The sequence below is a fragment of the Crocuta crocuta genome, unplaced genomic scaffold (genome assembly GCF_008692635.1).
Source record: "Crocuta crocuta isolate KB4526 unplaced genomic scaffold, BGI_CrCroc_1.0 scaffold253, whole genome shotgun sequence".
Classification (NCBI taxonomy): domain Eukaryota; kingdom Metazoa; phylum Chordata; class Mammalia; order Carnivora; family Hyaenidae; genus Crocuta; species Crocuta crocuta.
The window spans coordinates 6,387,249-6,409,311 of record NW_027529451.1 but is presented as its reverse complement, the minus strand read 5'-3'; the positions used below and the strand labels follow the sequence as shown (position 1 = coordinate 6,409,311).

Here is a 22,063-nt window from a genome sequence, read left to right as displayed (position 1 = left end):
CCAAATATTTAGGAATAGCTGAGTACAATTTTCCTAACTCCTCAAGGTTTTCTTTCTGTGGAATCTTTTACAGTAAATCTTCTGACTTGTTGTTGTTGTTGTTGTTGTTGTTGTTGTTGTTATGTTGAAAGTAGGAAACTTCCATTTCTTGGAACAAAAGATTTCTAATTCTGCTCTTTCTGTCTTCCCACAGGATCTACTATCTATTGTCTCTTAGGGGCAGTAACCTTCCCTCCTACCAGAGACATGAATGGGAGAGGAAATGTAAGCCCTTAATTACTACAGATGTTACTTTATGGAATTTTTATTCCAGGAGAGCTACAGAATGAAAAGCTTATACCCCAGAGCCCCCTCCCTGCTCAATCTCTCTCTGGATACTCATCTAGATAAAAGGCAGTTAAGAATCTAAGCTTGCATGCAAGAGTCCTACAAATCAAATCCTTTCTCTTTGTCTTAAAATGACACGGCATTCTAAATGAAGACTAAACTAGATTGGAGTGTGTGTTTGTGTGTGTGTGCACAGATTTGTTGATTCTATATAATGTGTATAGCAATGTATAGGAAATACAGAGGAAGCGAAAATAGAAACTCAGGTGGCTCACACACCTACCCCCTTAAAATATCTTTGCTCTGGATTGAAAGCCTCAAGTCTTCCCTTTTGGATTCTAAGTATGATCATCTTTTCTTAAGACTCTTTTACAGCCATATCAAGCCGGATGGGGGCTGTTTCTAGCAACACAAAGACAGCAGCATAGATAGTTCACTTTGGCTTCATTCAGATTTAACTAAGTGAATGTCTGCAGTGAGCCTTTAGAGACGCCTGTCTCTGAAAGAATAAACGCAATAAAAGTCTGTTTTCTGTAGCTGCCGGCGCTTAGTGTCAAACCACGTTATGCTGTACCACCCAGCAGTGACAATTTCATTTTAATACACGGGGCACATTTTAACAAGCAAAGCGGTCCCAGCAAAGGCGGAGATGGGAAAGAGAGCTACCAAGGGAAAGGCTCAGTGCTCCTCTTGCATTTTATGCGGGAACAGAACAAAAGTGAGAGTGAGACTGGAGCTGGGGCGGGGGTGGGTGGGTAGGTAAGACACTGCATTTGAATAGCCACCTTAGGAAGAAGGTGTCCATTCTCTTCTCAAGTTTCACAATTAACCACTTTGAAATGTCAGTTCATGCTATCTGCAATCTGGCCCACGCTTCAGTTGAAATTGACACTAGCATTATCAAGTGAGTCTGAAAAGGCGGCACGCCAGACAAAGCCGCCTTTACACGTCCCTTTCAGACGGGCCACTGAATCACTACAACTGCATCTATTCTTCCCAGGCGGTACCTGAACCCCCTCAAGTACCTCGGGACAGCTCGTGTGCCAGGCCAACCATTCACCCGAAGATACATTAATTAGGTTCTTACAAGGCTCCAATCATTGTATAAAGCTTCAGGGTTTTCTGTTAGGTCTGATGTTTAAATATAAATACACATTAAAGGTCCTGCTTGACATTCTTTCTTGTCTCAGTGCCTAGGAACCTGGCTTCAGTCACTCAAAACAAACCACAGAATTGTGATTTAAAAAAATTTTTTTACCACTGCTACTAAGGGGAGCCACTTTCACAGCCAATACAATTCCCACAGTCAAATTACATCAGAAGAGAGCTTGATCCAATATTAGTAGAATGTTCTGGGTCAGACTTCACACACAAAGGTGGAAAAGAACTTTGCGAAATCATCTGCAGCCTACCTATCTCACCTCAGTAGAGAATCTCTCAGTTTATGCTCTTAAAGGAATAAGCATTATTAACAATAAGCGTTATTTAAACAAATCCACCCCGCCATTTATTTTAGTTAATTAGAGGTTTCCACTATTGTGAAATGTCTGTGGTTTTGCAATCACAGGCTCTGCGCAAATTATTGGCAACTTAGAATATCCAACACTGCAAGCCAGTCATCCATCTAAATCCGGTTGGAGTTGCGCAAAGGGTCAACATTAACAAATTGTTTAAAAGTACTAAAATGTGCACTCTTTCTGAGAGTTTAAAAATAAGTTGTCATTGACTGCTTAATCTATTGTAATGGAAAGAAGAACAGTTGAGTCCCAGGAACAAAGACAGTGAATGCATTGAATTTTCTTCTTAGTTTTTGCATTATTGCTCTAGTTTTTGTAATTTGTGCTCTACCTGCCAGGTGCTTGACATTCTTAGGATAAAAGTGTCACAGGGGCACCGGGTGCTTAGTCAGTTAAGTGTATGACTTCAGCTCAAGTCAGGATCTCACCATTTGTGAGTTTGAGTCCCACGTTGGGTGGCTCAGTTGGTTAGGTGTCCCACTCTTGATTTCAGCTCAGGTCATGATCTCATGTCATGGGTTTGAGCCCTACAATCAGGACTGACAGCACAGAGCTTGCTTGGGATTCTCTCTCTCCCTCTCTCTCTCTGCACGCCCTCCCCCCAAATAAATACATAAACTTCTTTAACAAAAATAAACAAAAATGACTATTCATTAAAATCATCAGCAAACTATTTTAAAAGATATCAATGTCTGGGCCCAAGTCTAGGAGGTTCTACTCAATTGCTTTGGCATAAAGTCCATGTTTTTCAAAGCTACCCAAGGTGATTCCAGTGTATAGGCAGGGTTGAAAATGACTCTTCTGGAGCTGTTTGTCACATGTCCCAAACTGGAAATCATGGGCCAAATCCAGCCTCCAGGTATGTTTTGTTTGGACAACAAAAAAGTTTTAAAGATTCTGAAATGGTTGTCAACACTTAATGATTGGGAGACTTCACATGAAAATGTGGATTCCTCATTTATCCTGAAAGATAAGATGGTCTGTTCCATGTTTTCTGCCTGCCAACTATGGTACAATAAAACTGAATTTAGTCTTTGGCCCTGGTTTCTGACACAAAATTCATAAAACCTGTGGTGATAGGAATGTCCTTTGTTACTTATAATGAGGTCCTTTTGGCTATACCTGAGTTTATGTTGATGAGATGACTCCAGATGGGGCCCCTAGATAGATCCAGAATGGGGCCGATCACCACAAAGACCGAATGATTGGAGGTTTGGAGCCTTCAGCCACACTCACCACCTCGGGGGATGGGAGAGGAGTTACAGATTGAGCTCATTCATCAGTGGCCAGTAAATGAGTCAACCACGGCCATGCAATAAAACCTCCATAATAACCACTGAACAAGAGAGTTCAAAGAGCTTTTGGGTTGGTGAACACACTGATTTGCTGGGTGGCTGGGGCACCCAGGGAGGACACAGAAGCTCTAAGCCACTACTGAGACCCTATATCATGTCCTTTCCACCTCTTTTGGCTTTTCCTGAGTTTTAGCCTTTGTAATACACTAGCATATTTAAGTCAAGTGTTTTCCTGAGTACTGCTGCTGTTCTAGTGTATCATCAAAACTGAGGAAGTCAAGGAACCCCTGACTATATAGTTGGCTTGGTAGAAATGTGAGGAGCTCTTGTTATTTGGGGCTGGGGTGTGAAATGGGGACAGTGTTGTGGGACTGAGCCTTTAAACCTGTGAGGTCTGATGATAACTCTACAGGGTTAGTGTTAGAATTGAATTGAATTGAATTGTTGGACACCGAGGTGGTGTCCGACTGATATGGAAAGACAACATGTATTTGTTGTTAGAAAAACCCATATGTTTGGTTTTAGAAGTGATGGCAGAAAAAAAAAGACATCATGGCAGCTATGAACTAAAGTTTAACAGCTGTTTTCTTTAAAAAAATTTTTAGTGTTTATTTATTATTTTTGAGAGAGACTGAGTGTGAGCAAGGGAGGGGCAGACGCACACACACACACACACAGAATCTGAAGCAGGCTCCAGGCTTTGAGCTGTCAGCATAGAGCCTAATGCGGGGCTTGAACTCATGAACCACGAGATTACGACCTGAGTGGAAGTTGGACGCTTAACTGACTCAGCCAGCCAGTCACCCTGACCAGCTTCTTTTTTTCAACAGAGCCAATTTGCCATCATTCCTACCAACCTGTATCAACTGCCAATGTTAAGGTAAAGTAACAGATGCTTAGTTATTTATCATTGATCTTGCACTCCTTTTTCTTTCCTTTTTTTTTTCATTAGTGAAGTCAAGGGAAAAGAAAAATAGTCAATTTATCCATGTGTTTTCTGTTTGCCCTTCTTGATGTCTTCTCTGCTCTATGCCTCAAAGAGGAGCTGCATCTATGAACAGTATTGTCTTAGCTCTTTTATGGGACAGGTTTTCATTGGGTTCAGCCACTGGGGGCCTGGTGGGAGTAGAGAGAAGTCTGGCTGGTTCTTCCTTATTCTCTCTTCACTTTGGCACTGTCTCTCTGGCCTGGATTGCGTCTCTCCCAGACTCCAGCTGCTCCAGGCAGCCCCTCCTCCAGGGCTCTGTATCTTGCTGCCTCTGGGAGCACTCCTGCATCTGCCTTCAGCCGTCTCAGGGTAGTAAGAGCTTCCTTCTGGTCATTTCTGGGTTTCTCAACATCTTTTGTCAGATCCCTGCCTTCTACCCACACTTCTGCAAACACAGCTTCATTCTACATTCTTCAGTTGAATCATTTGGGGTGAAGTTTTGTGTGCAGCCAGCATGCTGATGGCTATGCCATAAAACTATCAACGCTTGAGGAACAAAATCATCCTGGAGGCTGTGTGTTTCAAGAAAAATTTAAGGGGAGGGGCGAAGGTTTCTTTTACACTCAGTCTGGGAACTGCTTGTTTCTGAAATTATCTGCCTACCTCTGGTTGACATCATAACCTAAATCTGTCTTTTAACCAGAGGTTAATGTTTTCAAAAGAAATTTTGGTAAAGAAATGGAAGAACATTAAATTATAAACACTAAAACTGAGATAAAAGAGGAATTTATAAGTATTGTGGGTTTAGATCTAGAAAAATCCTACCACTACATGCCATTGGAATTCATTATCACTTTTAATCAATCTCTTTGAGGTGCGGGCACATTTGATTCCTAGATATTATTCTCCGTTAGATCTCTTTTCTTTCCTCTATGAAACAGTAATTTTGCTTTCTTTCTGTTTCTTACCTATGCCAAAGTTGGCCCCACCTCATATCTCTGATCGCTTTTTCCCTTTAACAGGATTCCCTCTCCAACCTTACCAAGAGGCTTATAGGCTGCTGGTTCCTTACCTCAGCTTCAATGCTCTCTCTCCTCAGAGAAGTTTCCTGTCTCTGGCTTCTAGCCTCTCATTCTGCCATACTTTAGTGTACCTCTCTGTTTGATTTTGGTTTTATATCTAGAACAATTACGGGTAGTGTATAATGCCCAAGATATATTTATTGGGTGAAATGAATGAATAAATAAATACATTTTACATATTGGAAAAAGGAGGTAAATGTACCTTGTCCATGAACACAGGTACAGAACTCAGATGCAAGCTAAGTTATTTCTGACCCATTACACTATGTTCATAACCACACAGAGTGAGTAAATGGGTTGATCCAACTCACAGAAAGCTGAGAATACAGGAAAGATACTAATAAAAAATTCACACTTGTGAGTCCAAATGATATCTCCCAGTTTTTTTTCTTTATTGGCCAGAAGCAGACAACCTACCTCACATCCCCATAGCCTTCTGATGGTCTGGGAGTCCCCATTATGGTTTGTCCTTACAGCCAGAACAGGGCAGAGAAATCTTACAGACCCCGAGTACACACAGTGGTTACTGCTTCCAACTTCAAGGTAACAACGTTCTCCAATTTTAGTTTTACATGAGTAAATAATATTCAGAACTCTCATCTTAGCCCACAGAGGATGATTTTTGGGATTCAGTGATTTCATTTTATGATGATAAAACAATAAAGTATATGTTTCCCCTCCTCTAAATTTTTATAAAGCCATGAGTTGAGTCCAGGAGATTTCAAAATTAACGACAATTTGATGCAATTGTATTTATTTGCTTGTTTGTTTGTTTGGTTGACTGGTTGGTTGGTTGGTTGGTTGGTTTGGATCTTCAAATCCAGGGCTCTGAATATACGGAAAGAAAGCAGAATGTTCTCCTATATCTCTAGCCATGATCATGATTTATGGATGAATGAAGAGAAAGAGACAATGGGCAGAAACAGATGGATATAAAGGAAAAAACACCTAAAATGAGAACCAAGATCAAGAAGCTGAGAATGGACCAGGAGTTTACTCTCCAGTGGATCACATTTGCTGGCAATTAGGCGAAGAATTAAAATTACTGAAAGAATTTGGGGCACCTGGGTGGGTCAGTAGGTTAAGCATCTGACTCTTGATTTCTGCTCAAGTCATGATCTCACTGTTCAAGAGCCTGGGCTCTGTGTGGACAGTGCGGAGTCTGCTTGGGATTCTCTCTCTCTCTCTCTCTCTCTCTCTCTCTGGCCCTCCCGTGCTCTCTCCCTGTCTCTCAAAATAAATAAAATAAAGATATAAAAAACAACAAACAAAAAAAATAAAATTACTGCAAGGAGTAACAGCTTTTATTCTCTTCGATCTCAGCAAACACTGTAACCTCTTTTTGTGTAAGCACAGCTGTGGTTTAGATTACTAGTCACTACATTTACACTTCAGAGATTTTCTTTGCTCACATTTGATGTCCTCATTCCATATAGTTTTGAGGTAGTAAAGGCAAAACTACTGCCAAAACAACAAGGGGGGAATTTTTAACGCAAAGATAGATTCAAGGTGGATACGATCAAAACATATAGTTAATGATGAAAACTCAATTAGATGAGCTAGATGGTCATTTTACAGGGTCAGATATTTGCCTACAAAAGAAGCCTTGGTATTTGCCTTGTCATTTTTTACATTCCATCTGTTCATTATGCTTGTTCTCAAAGTTTTGCTATATTTCAGCAAGTGAGAGCAGATAGGGAATGAGACGTATCTGGGAGTAGAAGGTGTGTCAAAATTGTAACGGTACTCAACACTAAGAAAAGAAAATACAGAAAGAATATTTTTAACCTGCTATTCATAACTGATTTTTAATAATTAGGCTGGCATTTGTCTGCCTATAACCATAATTATTTATTTATTTTTGCTTTACAAGAAGAAAGAACTGAAATTATTTAGTTGGAAAACGCGTTCATTCAGTCAAGAGGGGGTAGAACACAGAGCTGCCCATATGTTAAAAGTCATTCAAACAAAACTCCATGAGAATCAAATTAAGAGTCCTGAGGAGGGGTGAAAAATACTGCAAAATACAAAGGTCTCCGTGCTCAACGGTCTCACGCTCTTTAGCTCACCAGGGGACAGTAAATGCATTGCTTAAAGAAGTTCTATGTTCCCAGATGTTGAAGCTGGATTAATTGCGAATGTTTACCCCCCATTCCTTCTGCACTTTGGGTCATTCTTCACCAGCCTCACATAACACTCTTTCAATGTGATTTTTGTTAGACAAATGGTCTCATGTTTCTGGGAATGGGAAATGGATAACGTGAACACACAGTCATGTCCCTCTAGCCTCAGGCTGATTTATGCTCTGATCCTCACCCTGGAAGGCAAGGTAGTCTGTTGGCACCCATGAGCTCTGCAGTAGTGGGTCTGACTTGTCTGTCAGCATTCCCACCATAAACTGCTGTTTTTAGAGGTTTATGACTTGGCTATAAAATGCTGCCTAGAGGGTGGTGGATCTTGCAAAATTGTTTTAAGTTACAAGAGAGTAGAAAAAAAACACACACACACACACAAAACCCATAAACATAAAGAAACATAAAAAATAAAATAAAATGTCTGTAATGTGACATATAGCTCATGCTTCTGGAACTTTGAAAAGGCTATAATTGTGCTGTCTGTGCACCCTACTGGCATTCAAATCTATGCTTTGAAGTTCAGTGTTTTAAATATAAAATGAAGATACTACCGTTACTTTGAAGAGATGGTTATCAAAGCAGATTAATGTATAGCTTGCAAGTAAAATAATAATGGGGGGAGGTTCTTTCTAGTTAAAGAATTTTAGGATCTCTTGCACATGAATCAAGGACCACATCTGGGGTTAGAAGTGACCAATGGTAATATTCAAAATGAAGCCTTCCGAAAAACGTATTCAGGTTATGTGAATTGAGAGAGTAATAAATTCAAGAGATACATATGATTTACCAGGTACAATTAAAGGCCGACCATTCTCCCAATCAAATAAGCATTCTTTTTTAATGGTGCCTGTGGCACTATGAACTTTTAGAGGAAGAAACAATTTGTAAATCAATAACAGTTGAGCTAACTTGACTGTAGTTTCCTCTAAAATTCCAGGACACTCATCTCAGAATTGGCTTATTATCATCAAATGATCCTCCCTGCAAACCATTATAGTCAAACACAAACAAAAAACAAAACCGAAACACTTGAAGTGATTTCTTCTGTTCATCATCAAAAATGTACTGAAGATCAGTTGTGTGTCAGACAACATTCTAGGTGCTGGGACAGACAGGAAGAAGACCACGACATGGTCCTACACTTGAAGAACAGGAAGGAAGATGGATTCATGACTCATGCATGAGAGAAAGTGCTGCAGTGTGATGGAGGTATCAACAGGAATCAGCTCCATCGAGAAACATTTCTAAGAATGAAGTCCAGCAATTTGAGATTTTGCAGGCCTTCCAGATGATTTAAGAACCAGTCCTAACAGGGGTGCCTGGGTGGCTTAGTTGGTTAAGCGTCCAACTTTCGCTTAGGTCATGATCTCACGGTTCGTGGGTTCGAGCCCCGCGTCAGGCTCTGTGCTGACTGCCAGCTCAGAGCCTGGAGCCTGTTTCAGTCTGTGACTCCCTCTCTCTCTCTGACCCTCCCCTGCTCACGCTGTCTCTCTCTCTGTCTCCTAGAAATAAATAAACATTAAAAAAAAAAAAAAAGAACCAGTCCTAACATTCTGAGGTAATGCTTCTCAGTTTAGAGAGCATGAGAGTCACCTAAAGTGCTTGTTAAAACATTGGGGCACCTGGGCGTCTCAGTCAGTTGAGTGTTCCACTTTGGCTCAGGTCATGATCTCATGGTTCATGGGTTCGAGTCCTACATCGGGCTCTGTGCTGACAGCCCAGAGCCTGGAGTCTGCTTCAGATTCTGTGTATCTCTCTTTCTCTGCCCCTCCCTGCCCATGCTCTGTTTCTCTCTGTCTCTCAAAAAGAAATAAACATTAAAAAAATTAAAAAACAAAACAAAGATTGTGATACCCCATCCAGCCCTGATCATTGCTGATTCAGTAGATCTGGGATAGGGCCCCCAAATTGCATTTCTAACAATTTCCCAAGCAACGCTGAGGTTTTTGTCCTGGAGACTACACTTATCCATTACACATAATCCACTAACTGTGCACTATCCTGGGAATAAATGAGAAAACAGTCACTCAAGTCATCTCTGTGTTGTGGTTCAGAAAAAGAGCTCTAAATGAGAAATGGGTGGCCAGAAAAAGAGGGTTATTTAAAAAGGAGGCAGGGTGCCTGGGTCGCTTAGTCAGTAAAGTGTCCTACTCTTGATTTTGGCTCAGGTCATGTTCTCACAACTGGGAGATAAAGCCCCAAGTTGGGTTCCATGCTTAGCATGGAGATTAAGATTAAGATTCTCTTTCTCTCTCTCTGCCCCTTTCCCCAACTCATGCTCTCCCTAAAATTAAAAGAAAATTATACTAAAAATCAATAAATAAATAAATGAAAAGAAGGAAAACTTGTGCAAGGGTTAATTTGTGAATGATCGTGCTTATTAAGGCAGTTGCCACAGTGTTTGAGAAAATGCAGAGCAAATGTCCAATTTTGAGGAAAGAGGAATTTGGGCAGACTCGCTTATATTTGATATAGCCAAAATTATATCCTCACGTCATCAAATTAGATACATTATGTGGGATCCTGCTCCTTGGAATCTCAAGTCTAAGACACATGGAGAATGAAATACTGATTTTTCATCAGTTTTCTGGCTTCTTACAAAAGAGACAGGGTCATATTTTCTTTTGATCTCTTAGGAATATGAAATAACTGCCTTGATTTGAACCTATGTTTTCCTTTTCCACCCATGTGCTAACTTTCTGAAACTGGAAAATACCATGATTTAGAGTATGGAGACCCAAGTCTCAGTTTACAATGTGACTGATAATTCATATTCAAAGCTCAAAGTTTGAAAATACCACCGCTTAGAGTTTAGTCATTCAGGAACTCCATAGAAAGGGAATTATGCTAACTACCATCCACCCATCCATCCTTCCAACAGTGAAAGGAAATATGATTTATGCAAATATAGAATCCAGTGGGTGAAGACACAAATTAAATAGTGAATTTATTATGGTTTTGATAAATTTTATCTGGAACACAACATTGACAGGAGCTGTAACATGACCACCTAACTTTGAAGGCTGGAGTTAGAGGTCAGTAAAGCGTTCTTTCAAGAAAAGGCATTTAAGCCAGTATCTGAAGGATAAGTAGGCAGAAGCCAGGGTAAGAGTCATGACCAGTGCAACAGTCAAGAAGGGCTTCCTGTGCCCCGGACACAGGGCAGGAAGGCAGAGGGCCAGGAAGGTGAGTGATGTCAGGGGTAATGATGTCAGGGATGATGTTGGCAAGGCTGGTCAATCCAATCACTCGGGCCATATGGAGGCCCCCGACATGTTCATATCTGTATTTTAAAGAATCATTTATAGCTTCTCTATGAAAATGCACCAAAAGAGAGAGGCTGCCTTCGAAGCAGGCATAAAAGAATAATTTAATTTCCCACTTTTCCTCAGTTCCTAAAGGAAACAAAAACTTTACAGGTTTTATTCATTCATGACTCCATATACTATGATTATAGGTTTGCCTCTTACAATGTACATTACTTGGTTCTGCACTAAGAAGAATATTCTTCATTTTAAGGAAAGTGAAAGCATATAGAGAAGAAAAAAGTGAGGGAAATGATCAGCCCAATCTCTGTGTTATAAGCTGCACTGAGCCTCCCCCTCAACCAATTCCTATGTCGAAGTCCTAGCCCCCAATACCTCATAATGTGACTGTATATGGAGATAGGACCTCATAAGGATGGGTCCTCATCCAATTTGACTGATGTCCTTTTAAAAAGAGGAGATTAAGATGCAGACACACAAGGAAGACTGTGTGAAGATATGGGGAAGACAAGGTCATCTACAAGACAAGGCAAGAGGCCTCAGAAGAAACCAAACCTACCGGCACTATGATCTTAGACTTCTGGCTTCCAGAACTGTGGGAAAATAATTTTTGTTGTTTAAGCCACCCAGTCTTTTGTATCCTGTTATGGCAGCCCTTGCAAATGAATATACTCTATACCAAAAACCCTGTGTTAAAAAAAAATCACCATAGATCTTAGAAAATGTTTCTCTTGATAAAGTTGAAATATGTTATTTCTCAACAGGAGTACACATGAAGGAAAAACTAATTTGGTAGAGAGAGTTTTCTAGGGGAGGAGAAGTAGAAGAAGAACCAAAAGGATGTGTGGCATTTCAGGGAATTCCCACACTGGCCAGCCCTCCAACGGCAGGTTATACACTATCCAAGAGTCATTATACTGGCAAAATTCATAGCCCTGGGTGATATGATTAGCTCAGCCTAAGGGATGCAAAGGAACAGTTACCAATGATCTGAAAAAAGTGAATGCCTCAAGCATACATTCAAGTCAAGGAGATTTTCTTCACTCTGCTTATTTATCTTCAAATCATCATGCATCTTGTATATACCTACCAGTCTACTAGAACATGGTGGGGGAATCAGGATTTTAAGACGTGGTCCATGACTTCTAGAAGTCAAGTTCGAGGTCGGTTCATATTTATTTTACAATTTGTTATCTTTCAAAGTGGGTTAATAAAAGTCAGTTTGGAATGGTGTTCCACATAATGGCCGGGTTCATGATAAGGGGACACACCTGTCTGTAATGGGCTGACTTCCAGATGACACGAACATCCATCCACTCATCCATGTTAAGTCAGCTGGAGACCCATAAACACACCAAGCCACGGAGACACAGCTTTTACTCTCGTTCTTTGTTGTTGAGCAGTTTCTTTCTCTCTGTGGTTTCTTTAAGCTTTGTTTTTCATGAAAGCACAGCAGGTACAACCATTTTAACTCTATTCCTGGCTGAGATCTTCTTTTGTAAACATTCCCTTAAAGTTAAGATGAAAACTACTTTTTCTTTTCTGACAATGAATAAAGTACAATTTGCTTTTTTTCTGTTCTGTGTAAAACATCAAAGCCACACAGCAAGAGCCTCTTAAATGCAGATGCCCTCTAACCCCCCCATATTTTTCTGGGTTCCTTGGGACTTCCCAACAATTCCTGTCTCTCAAATTCTTTCTTCTCATCCATCTCTTGACTGAGAAATTCTATCGTCTATTTCTTTGGAAATCAATGCAAAAACATTTGGATGCTTTGTTCACCACATGGGCTCTTTAGCTTTGGGGTACTGGGCATTTATTACCACGAGCAGAAATTGGCAGCATCTGATTTTGCTAATCTACAGGCATAGAGAGAACTGGGAACTGGGTGTGCATATCATTATGACCCAAGACACAAATAACCATTCTATGTACACATTTCAGCAAGCACAACATATTTATAATTACATGGGAATTCTTTGGATTGAAGCCAAGATACAGAGTCGGTTTGAAAAACTACTTTTTTTGGGGGGAGGGGTTAAATATTCTATTGCATTGGGCCCTGGTGCTAGAGAGAAATGGACTTAAAAGTGAATCATGAGGAAAGACAAGTAGTACATGTATGTAACAAGTGTTTTACCTGGCAAAGCCAACGCCTCTGCTGACTCCATTAGCATCTCTTAGTATTCTTGTAGAAATGACATGTCCAAAGGGTTTCAGCATATTCTCAAGTTCCTGCTCATCCATAGAAATGGGGAGGTTTGAGATGTATAGGTTTGTTGGGTCTTGCTCTTGTTGCTAAGGGAAAGAAAAGAAACAAATGCATGAATTCTGAATACTGAAAAACACTTATTCCACAAATGGATAAACTTTTGCTTGAACTGCAATATAGATTCCAATCTCCAACACACTCTTGAATGTTCTTTTTCTAAGGGTACGACCTCTTTTCCACGAATTCCCATTCTGTGGAGTGTTTCTTATAGAAACAATGTCATAAATGAAAACCAAGCTTTCTGTTCAGCCTCCTTAGAAAAGAACAATAAAAGTTTTATTGCAAATGAAGTAAGGAAATGTGTATTCTTTTTGATTACCACTAACTACCACTTTTACTACAACTGCCTCAGTTACCATCTCCACTAGTTACTAATGTTGCATTCAGTGAATGCTTATAATGGGGCTAAGCACTGTTATACACAGTTACTATGCATTCTTTGATTCAATATCCCCAATAAATATGATTGTTACCATTTTACAGAAGACAAAATTGATCTCTAACTTGTCCAAGTTACACAGCTCATACGTATCAAAAGCCAGGGCTGAAATCTGGGGCTATCACCAAGCTCCATAGGCCTCACTGTCCAGCTGCCTTCCACTAGACCAATGGCTGGGGGAGGAGGGTTATCACATCAGCTTCAGCATCATTGTGGAATTTGCTAAAAATGCAAGTTCTCAGGGCTTACCCCAGAGCTACTTAACTTTGAGGGTGGGGCAAGCCATCTGTGTTTTGACAAGCCCCCCAGGTGATTCTGATGATGCTCAAGTTTGGAAAAGGCTATTCTACACCATACGCAAACATTTATACATGAACGAGATAATGATGTCTATCCTTTTCTAATCCAACAGCAGTAAGTTTCCTTAATAGAATGAGAACCCAAACAATTGCTAGCACTTTCTCTGTGTGTATGGACATTCCCTATGTCACACAATGAATTAANACACCTGCCATATTATAAAGATTAATATAAAAATATATCATATATTTAACTGCACCGTTATATTTTAACCAAAACAACAATCTTAACTTCAAGGATAAGTGAAATTTGTTTGGAAAAAAATCTGAAATCTATAGGAAATAACATTATGTAATAATAGTAAAACATCTTTTGTGAAGATAAATCTTCTGTAGAATATGTGAGGTTCTAGGGATGATGAAAAAATACAATGAGCAAGATTCCAAATATTATTTCAAGTCAAAAAAACACCTTTTAGTATAAAAACACTATTGTTGTTAGTTTAGTTTTTTGTTTTATTTGAGAAACAGAGAGAGTTCAAGTAGGGGAGAGGGGCAGAGGGAGAGAGAGAGAATCTTAAGCGTGCTCCCTGTTTAGCATGGAGCTGATGTGGTGATCATTCCCATGGCCCTGGGATCAGGACCTGAGCCGAAATCACGAGTTAGACGTTCAACTCACTGAGCCACCTGAACCACTGTTTCTAACAGCTCTAGACATCCAGATAGGTCATAATATTTTTATTATGCTTTCTTATTAATAAGCTCAATCATTACATTAATTTTCTATACATAGTTTAGTTTCCAAGCTTTTGTACCACCATGGAAAATGGTAAACATAAACATATAATCAATCAGAAAAAGAAAACACAACTTTAGTATTTCGGAATAGTGTCAATGCAGAAACTATGCAACTATAATGAGTCTCTCTCTCCTCCTCTCTCTCTCTAACACACACACACACACACACACACACACACACATTAAAAAATAGCATGATCTTAGAGAGAAACAGGATGATATTATCTGTTATCCTTTCCTAAATGATCATGATTATAGTTTTTTTGTTATTGTTGTTTGTTTATTTGCATGTTTGTTTTGCTGGGGTGGTGGAAAGAAAAAAAAAGACAAAAGACAAAAAAATACATTAAGAATCTTATGCATATACACCATTTAAACTATTTCACTACCCATCATTTAATTTTAATCTTTATATTATCACTCCAAAGGTAGCTTGGCAAATATCATTATATTCATCGGATAATGAAGAAACAGAGCCATGAAGATTCATCATCTTGCCCAAGGACAATCTGATAATTAGTGACAGGGTTGGAATTAGATTCAGCAACCAGTTTCCTATCCTCCAGCTAGTGTGATTCTCACTAGCCCAGTGTTTCCCGAGCCTCAATCACCTGCATTTCACCTGAGAAATTTTTGCCAGCCACGTAATTTTTTTTATTTACTGAAAAGCTTTCTTTAAAAAATTTTTTTTAATATCTATTTTTGAGAAAAAGAGAGAGCATGAGTGGGAACAGGGCAGAGAGAGACGGAGACAGAGAATTGGAAGCAGGCTCCAGGCTCTTAGCTCTCAGCACAGAGCCCAGTGCGGCACTTGAACTCACGAACCACAGGATCAGGACCTGAGCTGAAGTCGGACACTTTAACCGACTGAGCCACCCAGGTACCCCTGAAAAGCTTTCTTTAAATCAACATACCTCTAGCCCTAAATAAGTTCATTTAAAAAGTAATTTGTGTTACTACCAAACTAAAAAATCTGGTATTACTAGGCAAAAATAGGTTACTGTAAGAACAGGAACCAAATAAGTGCTATTAAATTATAGCTAGATGCTGCTTGTTTGCAAAAGGCATTGACTCTCATGGTTGACTTTGTCTCAGTTACAGACAAGATGCGGAAGTGAGAGAGGTGTGACAAACATGCTGGCACCAGATGAATTCTTTTTGTTCTGGGAAGAATAATTTTCTTATGATGCAATTTCTGGATCCCACACACCTAGATCTACTCAAGTTCCATGAGAGATACATGTCTCACAGATTGGGAATTCGGACATTAAACCTGAATTTCTCAGAGAGGGGGCTACAGCACATGGTAGTCCCATGAATGGGTTCGGATTTGGCCAGCATTCTGCACCCCTTTGTCTTTGATCAGGCTAAATAAACCACCAAAGCCGTCCAGTCTACTAACGCAGGGTACTATACAGCCTTTTTCATTTTCTCTAGGCAAAACTATATTAGTTTATCCTGATTCAAATTCATTTCCAAATTCTCCAGGTGTAGAATGCATTGAAGCTTCTCAAAATGATGTGTGATAAATACGCAGAACTTAGTTCATAAGGGAGTGGTCAGTAATCTATTATCTGAATCCATATTCAAACAGCCAGGCTAACTCCTTACTTTGTATTCACAGAGACCTGATAGCATTGGAGAGTGTTATTCTTTAATTTGTATTCACAGAAAGGATGTAATGTTGGGCACTGTTATTTATTGAGTAATTCTGTCCTTTGAAATGCAGTATTAGTCTTGAATGTGTTTGTTGATGTGACAACAGAATTTGACTTCTGCACAGAATGAACTTTAGAGTAATGCGTACATTTATATTTTACTTTTAATGTTATCTATATATCAGGTCTATGTAAACTGATGGCAACTTTCAAAGCTTCTTTGGCATGATAAACTAGAGTGCTTGACTTTTAACTTTTCAGAAAAAAATTATCCTGTGAGAATTGTAATCAAAACAACTTTAAGAAAACTTTTTTTTTTAAAGAAAACTTTTTAACTTAAATTTGCATGATCATTTAGTTACAGAATGGACCTTAAGGGACATATTCTTTAATCTGATCATTTCATAAATGGAGAAAAGAAAGTTAAAGGAGTAGTTATAACTTGCTCAAGTCCACCCCGCTAGCAACAAGCTAGAAAGAGAACTTTCTTTTCACATGGCATGATGTTCTCACCATTTCATGTCACTGCCTTTTCTCTTAAGAAACAATGAATAGTGGGTTGTAGTTCAAAGGAATATTAGTACAGACGATAATTAATATATCTGAAGTCTTTGTTTTATTCATTTTTGCTTATTCATCAATTAGCTTTAGCTACAGAGTTAAGGCTATCAAAAAATAAAAAAAAGTTGATAGCATTGGTCAGTATTTTACACACTCACTGAATGAATACTCCGCAATGACTCATTTGTAGAAGTGTATGATTATAATTCATACACGTAGTACACTGAATTGACCAAGTCACCAAAAGTAACTCCCCATTTTTGGTCTCTTTGTACACCTTTTCATGCAAGGATTTCTTGATTTATTATTTAATTCTGTCATGAGACTGTGAAACAGCAAAGTATCCTCTCCATTATGAATGAAAGCAGAGACCTGTCATTTCACTCAAGAATGTGTAAATAATTTATTTTTTCTTGAAATGACTTCCTTTTGCTTGGATTTTTTTGTATATGTAAATTGCCAAATAAGATTTATTGCCACTCCATTGCTCTTTAACAGTTTAAGACAACTTCGGAGTTTCAGAACATTCCAAGGTGGCTAAGGAAATGAATACAAATGGAGGCTAATAATGGTTGCCCTTATCTAGATCAAAGGTTACATCTGTTGGGGAAAATCACTGAGAAGAAAAAACGTGATCACTGGTTTGATCCATTAGTTGTACCTGGGCAGTTGGAGGCTCCTCACCCCCTCCGCTGTCCTTGGACTGTGGATTCCCCTTGCTTTCTCCACTCCAGGGGCTGCTCCAGGGACACAGCCTTGAGATAATGATGTGATGGGGAGACCATCTGGATGGCATATGTGACTGAACCCCAGTTAAGGCTTTTAGATAAACTTTTAAGATTTGGACCGTGGGTACAGAGATCTAATCATTTCACTGCTGCCAAAGTCTCGTACGTAAGTTCCTTTAACTCATGAAACCTACTGAAACCTACTGCTTACCTACCTGGCTTGACTCTTTCCTTCCATCTCTCCCCACCCACTGAGTCCTGGGACCAGTTTCAGATTACACCTGGGAAGCTCCAAAGGAGCTTGTAAACCAATAGTATCTAGAGATGTTTTTTGGATATGCATTATGGCTATTATATACACATGATTCTGAAAAAGGTAGTTAGTAGAACAAGACTTTAAAACTTACTATGATAACACTCAGACTTGCTGAAACTATTTAAATATTTATGAAATAATTATTAGCATCAGAGTCTTTGAGCAATGTTTATCAATCTACCTGGGGTGAAGACTGTTTTAATTTTCAATCTGTCACAGACCAATATTTGTAAAATACAATAAAAATATGTTAACAGAGAATAAAATCAAGTTTGAAAGATATGCAAAATAAAGCAGTATTTTTTTATTATTACATTTGTTAGGCCAAAATTACATTTGAATTAAATTTTATAAGGTTTTAAATGCTTACTTTCAATTTCTGTTACTTATTTCATTGTGAATGATACCATTTTGTGGACCAAACTTTAAGTAACAGTGTTTTAGGGGACTAGATTCCTTCCCCTCACCCATCATATTATAATACTCTATGGTTATCAGTTTTTGGTTACTTTATATACTGTCAAGTCCTATTTTTAATCACAAAATTGTGTTACCAATTTATAGTCATTTTTGAACAATTAGACAAAAATATCTCAAGATGAATTATCTGAAGCAGGGACGACAAAACACCCAGAAATAGCCGTAGGAAGTCTGAAATAACTTTAAAGCAAACATGTGATGATATAATACTTTGAAAACATAGAGCAGAGTTTTACAGTATTCAAAGTCGTTCAGGACCATTTTATTTCATGTGATCCTTTGTAATAATCCTACAAGGTAGGAAAGGTAAGAGTTATTACCTCCATTCTACAAATGAGAAAACTGGTTCTGATATCTTGGAAAGGTTAGCAAGGTCAGATGGCTTAGTAGGCAAATAAACAACATCGTAAGTGATACTTTTTGACTCTTGATCTGGTATTCTTTCTTTCTTTTTTTCACTGTATTTATTTATTTATTTATTTATTTATTTATTTCTAAGAGAGAGAGACAGCGTGAGCAGGGGAGGGTCAGAGAGAGAGGGAGACACAGAATCTGAAACAGGCTCCAGGCTCTGAGCTGTCAGCACAGAGCTCGAAGCAGGGCTCGAATCCAGTAACCGTGAGATCATGAGCTGAGCCAAAGTTGAACGCTTAACCGACTGAGCCACCTAGGCACCCCAATCTGGTATTCTTTCTACTAGACTACATCAACACTGAGGTTTGCCTATCTCACCTATAGAAAGGAAAATCAATGGGGAGACAAAGGAGAAATTGTTTTTTAATGGAATAGTCTATTTTAAGTGTTGTAGCAATTTAAAAGTTAATAATAATAAAACCTGTTTTCTCTCACCCTGAAACAGAAGCAAGGAGTCAGAGCCTCCCTCCCACGTAAACAATTGGCCTAAAGGCATCGGAGGTTTTGGAACTAGTTTATCACTAACGTTGTATAAAGTTGTCTAGTAATATTCTCAGCATGTTTGGTGCATGGCTGTTGAAGTTATGGCACCTCTAAATAAGACCTGGAGGAAGCTGACAGTTCTCGCCATATTTGCTTCAGTACCATACACGTGCCTGCTGGTTATTTTATATGCCAACTCCACTGTGCCATGGGGGACACAGATGGTTTTGTCAAACATTATTCTGAATGTATCTGTGAGGATGTTTTCTTGATGAGTTTAACATTTGAATCTGTTGACTGAGTAAAGTGGACTGTTCTTCTAATGTGGGTGGGTCTCATCTGCTAAGTTGAAGACCTGAACAGAACAAAAGGACTGAGCTCCCGAGTCAAGAGAGTATTCTTCTCACCTGAGGGCCTTCAAGCCAGGACCACTTATTTTTCCTGCCTTCAGGCTCAAAATGACACACTGGTTCTTCTTGGGTCTTAAGCCTGGTGGCCTTCACACTGGAACTATATACCCATCAGCTCCCCTGGTGCCTCCTACTTGATGACTGTAGATCTTGGGGCTTGTCAGCCTCCATAATCATGTGAGTAGGTTCCATATGATAAATACATATATGTAATATATGTATATTTTATAAATATATTTATCTCCTATTGATTCCATTTCTCTGAAGAACTCTAAGACAATGGGTTAATTTTGTCAACTCTGTTGACAGGACTTCTGTATTCCTTAGCCACAGAGCTATAGCCTTTGAGAGAAGCACTGCCTTTCCCTGAGATAGATGTTCTGGAATCCCATATCTAAGGTTATGCATTAGAGAACAAAGGAAAAAGTAAAGAAGGACTTCCAAGAAGTCGGCTTTCACCCCTACATGGTGCCTAATAAACATGTCCCCTGTCCTGTTTGCTAAGTAGTGAAGGGGGTCACCATGTGTTTTCGATAGCCTTCTCCCTCTGACTAAAAGAGAAAGGGTGATTTCTCCTCCCCTAGTTTCCCATGGTGATGGAGTTGGAGGAGGATAATGCATGTGAGTTTTGCCTCCCACGGCATCAATAACAACAATTTCCCTAAAATAAGAACCAATAAGAACAATCTCTATAAGGAACACATGTTTTAAAAGAAACATTGAATTATTTCAGATTTAATGCAAGCATAGCATTGGCAACTGGAGTTCATGTCCTCAAGTTCAACTGGAGGGTTTCATTCTGGAAAATGAACATGGCAGAGGCCTGACTGGAACCACGCCAGGTGCTCAAGACAGCCTGCACTGCTGGTCTTTTGCGCTGTTCTTTAAGGTTTTTATTTCTAGATCAATTGAGCAGCCTCAAGTTGAGATGAGCAGTGAATAATTAAATGAGCCTCTCGAGTCTTTATGACTGAATTTGAATTACCTGTGGTCCTGGAACAGGTGGCCAGATTGGATTCCTGGCTTTCCTTGACTTCTCCCTCCACATGCACCTCATGAACTCGAGCTCAGTACCGCCCGTTATCAGCCCTGACGTGATGGTTTCTCCTGTGAGAAAATGCTACATTAACATATTACAATATTGAGATCTCTCTATAGTTTTATTGTAATATATTACTGTATCACAAATATGTATGGTTTTGTACTCTGGGTCCTGACAGTCAGAAATGAGAACAGGAAACCAAACTATAGAGAACTACTCAATATTGTAAACAGATTGTACCACATTTTCTCAGAGTCCAATCCACCTCTCTGAGGGGGCTCTCCAGAAATGTCTGTTTTATCAGTCTGTTGTGAACTCTGGGACAGAAAGTTGTCACTTGATTTGTTGATAATGACTATGATCCTCTTTCAAGTGACTGGAAGTACAGAAATGACATGAATACACCTATCCGGTTACCACGTTACCCTATTATATCACATCTAAATAGGGAGAAGTGCCAACCATTTTGTATCCTCTGCCTAGGACGTGGCAGCTTAGATTTGCTGAGGGTCCCTGAACATGTGAAATATACATGAATGTATCTCTGAGATGTAAAAGATGCTAGAGATGTAGAGTTCCACTCAAGGGCAACCCTTCTCGTTGTATTCTAGGTAGATGACAGCCCCAAACCACAATGCAAGGAGTTACTCTTAGAATTGTGCAATGGAGCTCACGTGGCTAACACTGTGTCTAGGAAATTAGGGAAGCCTGATAAAATAAGGGCACCTCATTAAATGTGAATTTCTGATAAATGACAAATAACTTTTTTAGTGTAAGTATTCTCACATATTGTAGGGGGCACACTTATCCTAAAATATTCATTGCTACAAGATATTAATTGTGTATAATAATAATAGTAACAATATATTACTTGTATATAATAGTATATAATACTATCATATATAAATTATTTGCTGTTAGATAGGATCCATATAATCATTATGTTATGGTAAAATAGTATCAAATATTTATTTATGTATTGGTTTATTAAGGTTTATTTATTTATTTGTTTTTAGAGAGAGAATGAGAGAGAAAGAGCGAGTGAACATGAGCAATGAAGGGGCAGAAAGAGAGAGGGAGGGAGAGAGAGAATCCCAAGCTGGCTCCACAGTGTCAGCACAGAGCCCAACACAGGGCTTGATCTCATGAATCATGAGAACATGAGCTAAACAGAAATCAGGAGTAAAACACTTAACCAACTGAGCCACATAGGCACCCCAGGAATTTAATGATACATTGCACTAAAATTTAGTACAGTGCCAGCTACATAGGAGAAACTCAGTAACTCATTATTCTTTCCATAATTACTATTAAATTAAAAATAAAGAAATTTAGGGCATGTCAAGAGGACAGTCACTAACTAAATGTAAATCATGTTTATAACAGAACAATTATTACTGTTTAGAACTGGTCCCTCTGTATTCTTCACAGGTGCACACTTACTAGACGTTAAATTCTTTGGAGGTGGGCATGTCCAATGAAGATGAGATCCTTAAAATGTGGCTACTGTATTAGCAAGAGAATCTAGAAATATATCATGGTGGGGGAGGGTGAACAGAACAATGTTCCTATCATTTATGAGCTAAAAAGATTAATGATTTATTACTAGGCTC

General features: G+C 39.0%; 1 protein-coding gene across 8 annotated transcripts in view; it reads right to left on the bottom strand.

Moving 5' to 3' along the window:
- The window catches only part of RBMS3 (RNA binding motif single stranded interacting protein 3), a 702,138-nt gene that overhangs the window by 245,409 nt on the left and 434,666 nt on the right, over positions 1-22,063 (bottom strand). For all 8 annotated transcript variants that reach the window (XM_077760752.1, XM_077760745.1, XM_077760748.1 and 5 more), the window contains exon 5: positions 12,691-12,848. In XM_077760752.1, coding sequence (XP_077616878.1) covers positions 12,691-12,848 — 158 coding nt within the window. The remainder of the gene's footprint in view (positions 1-12,690; positions 12,849-22,063) is intronic.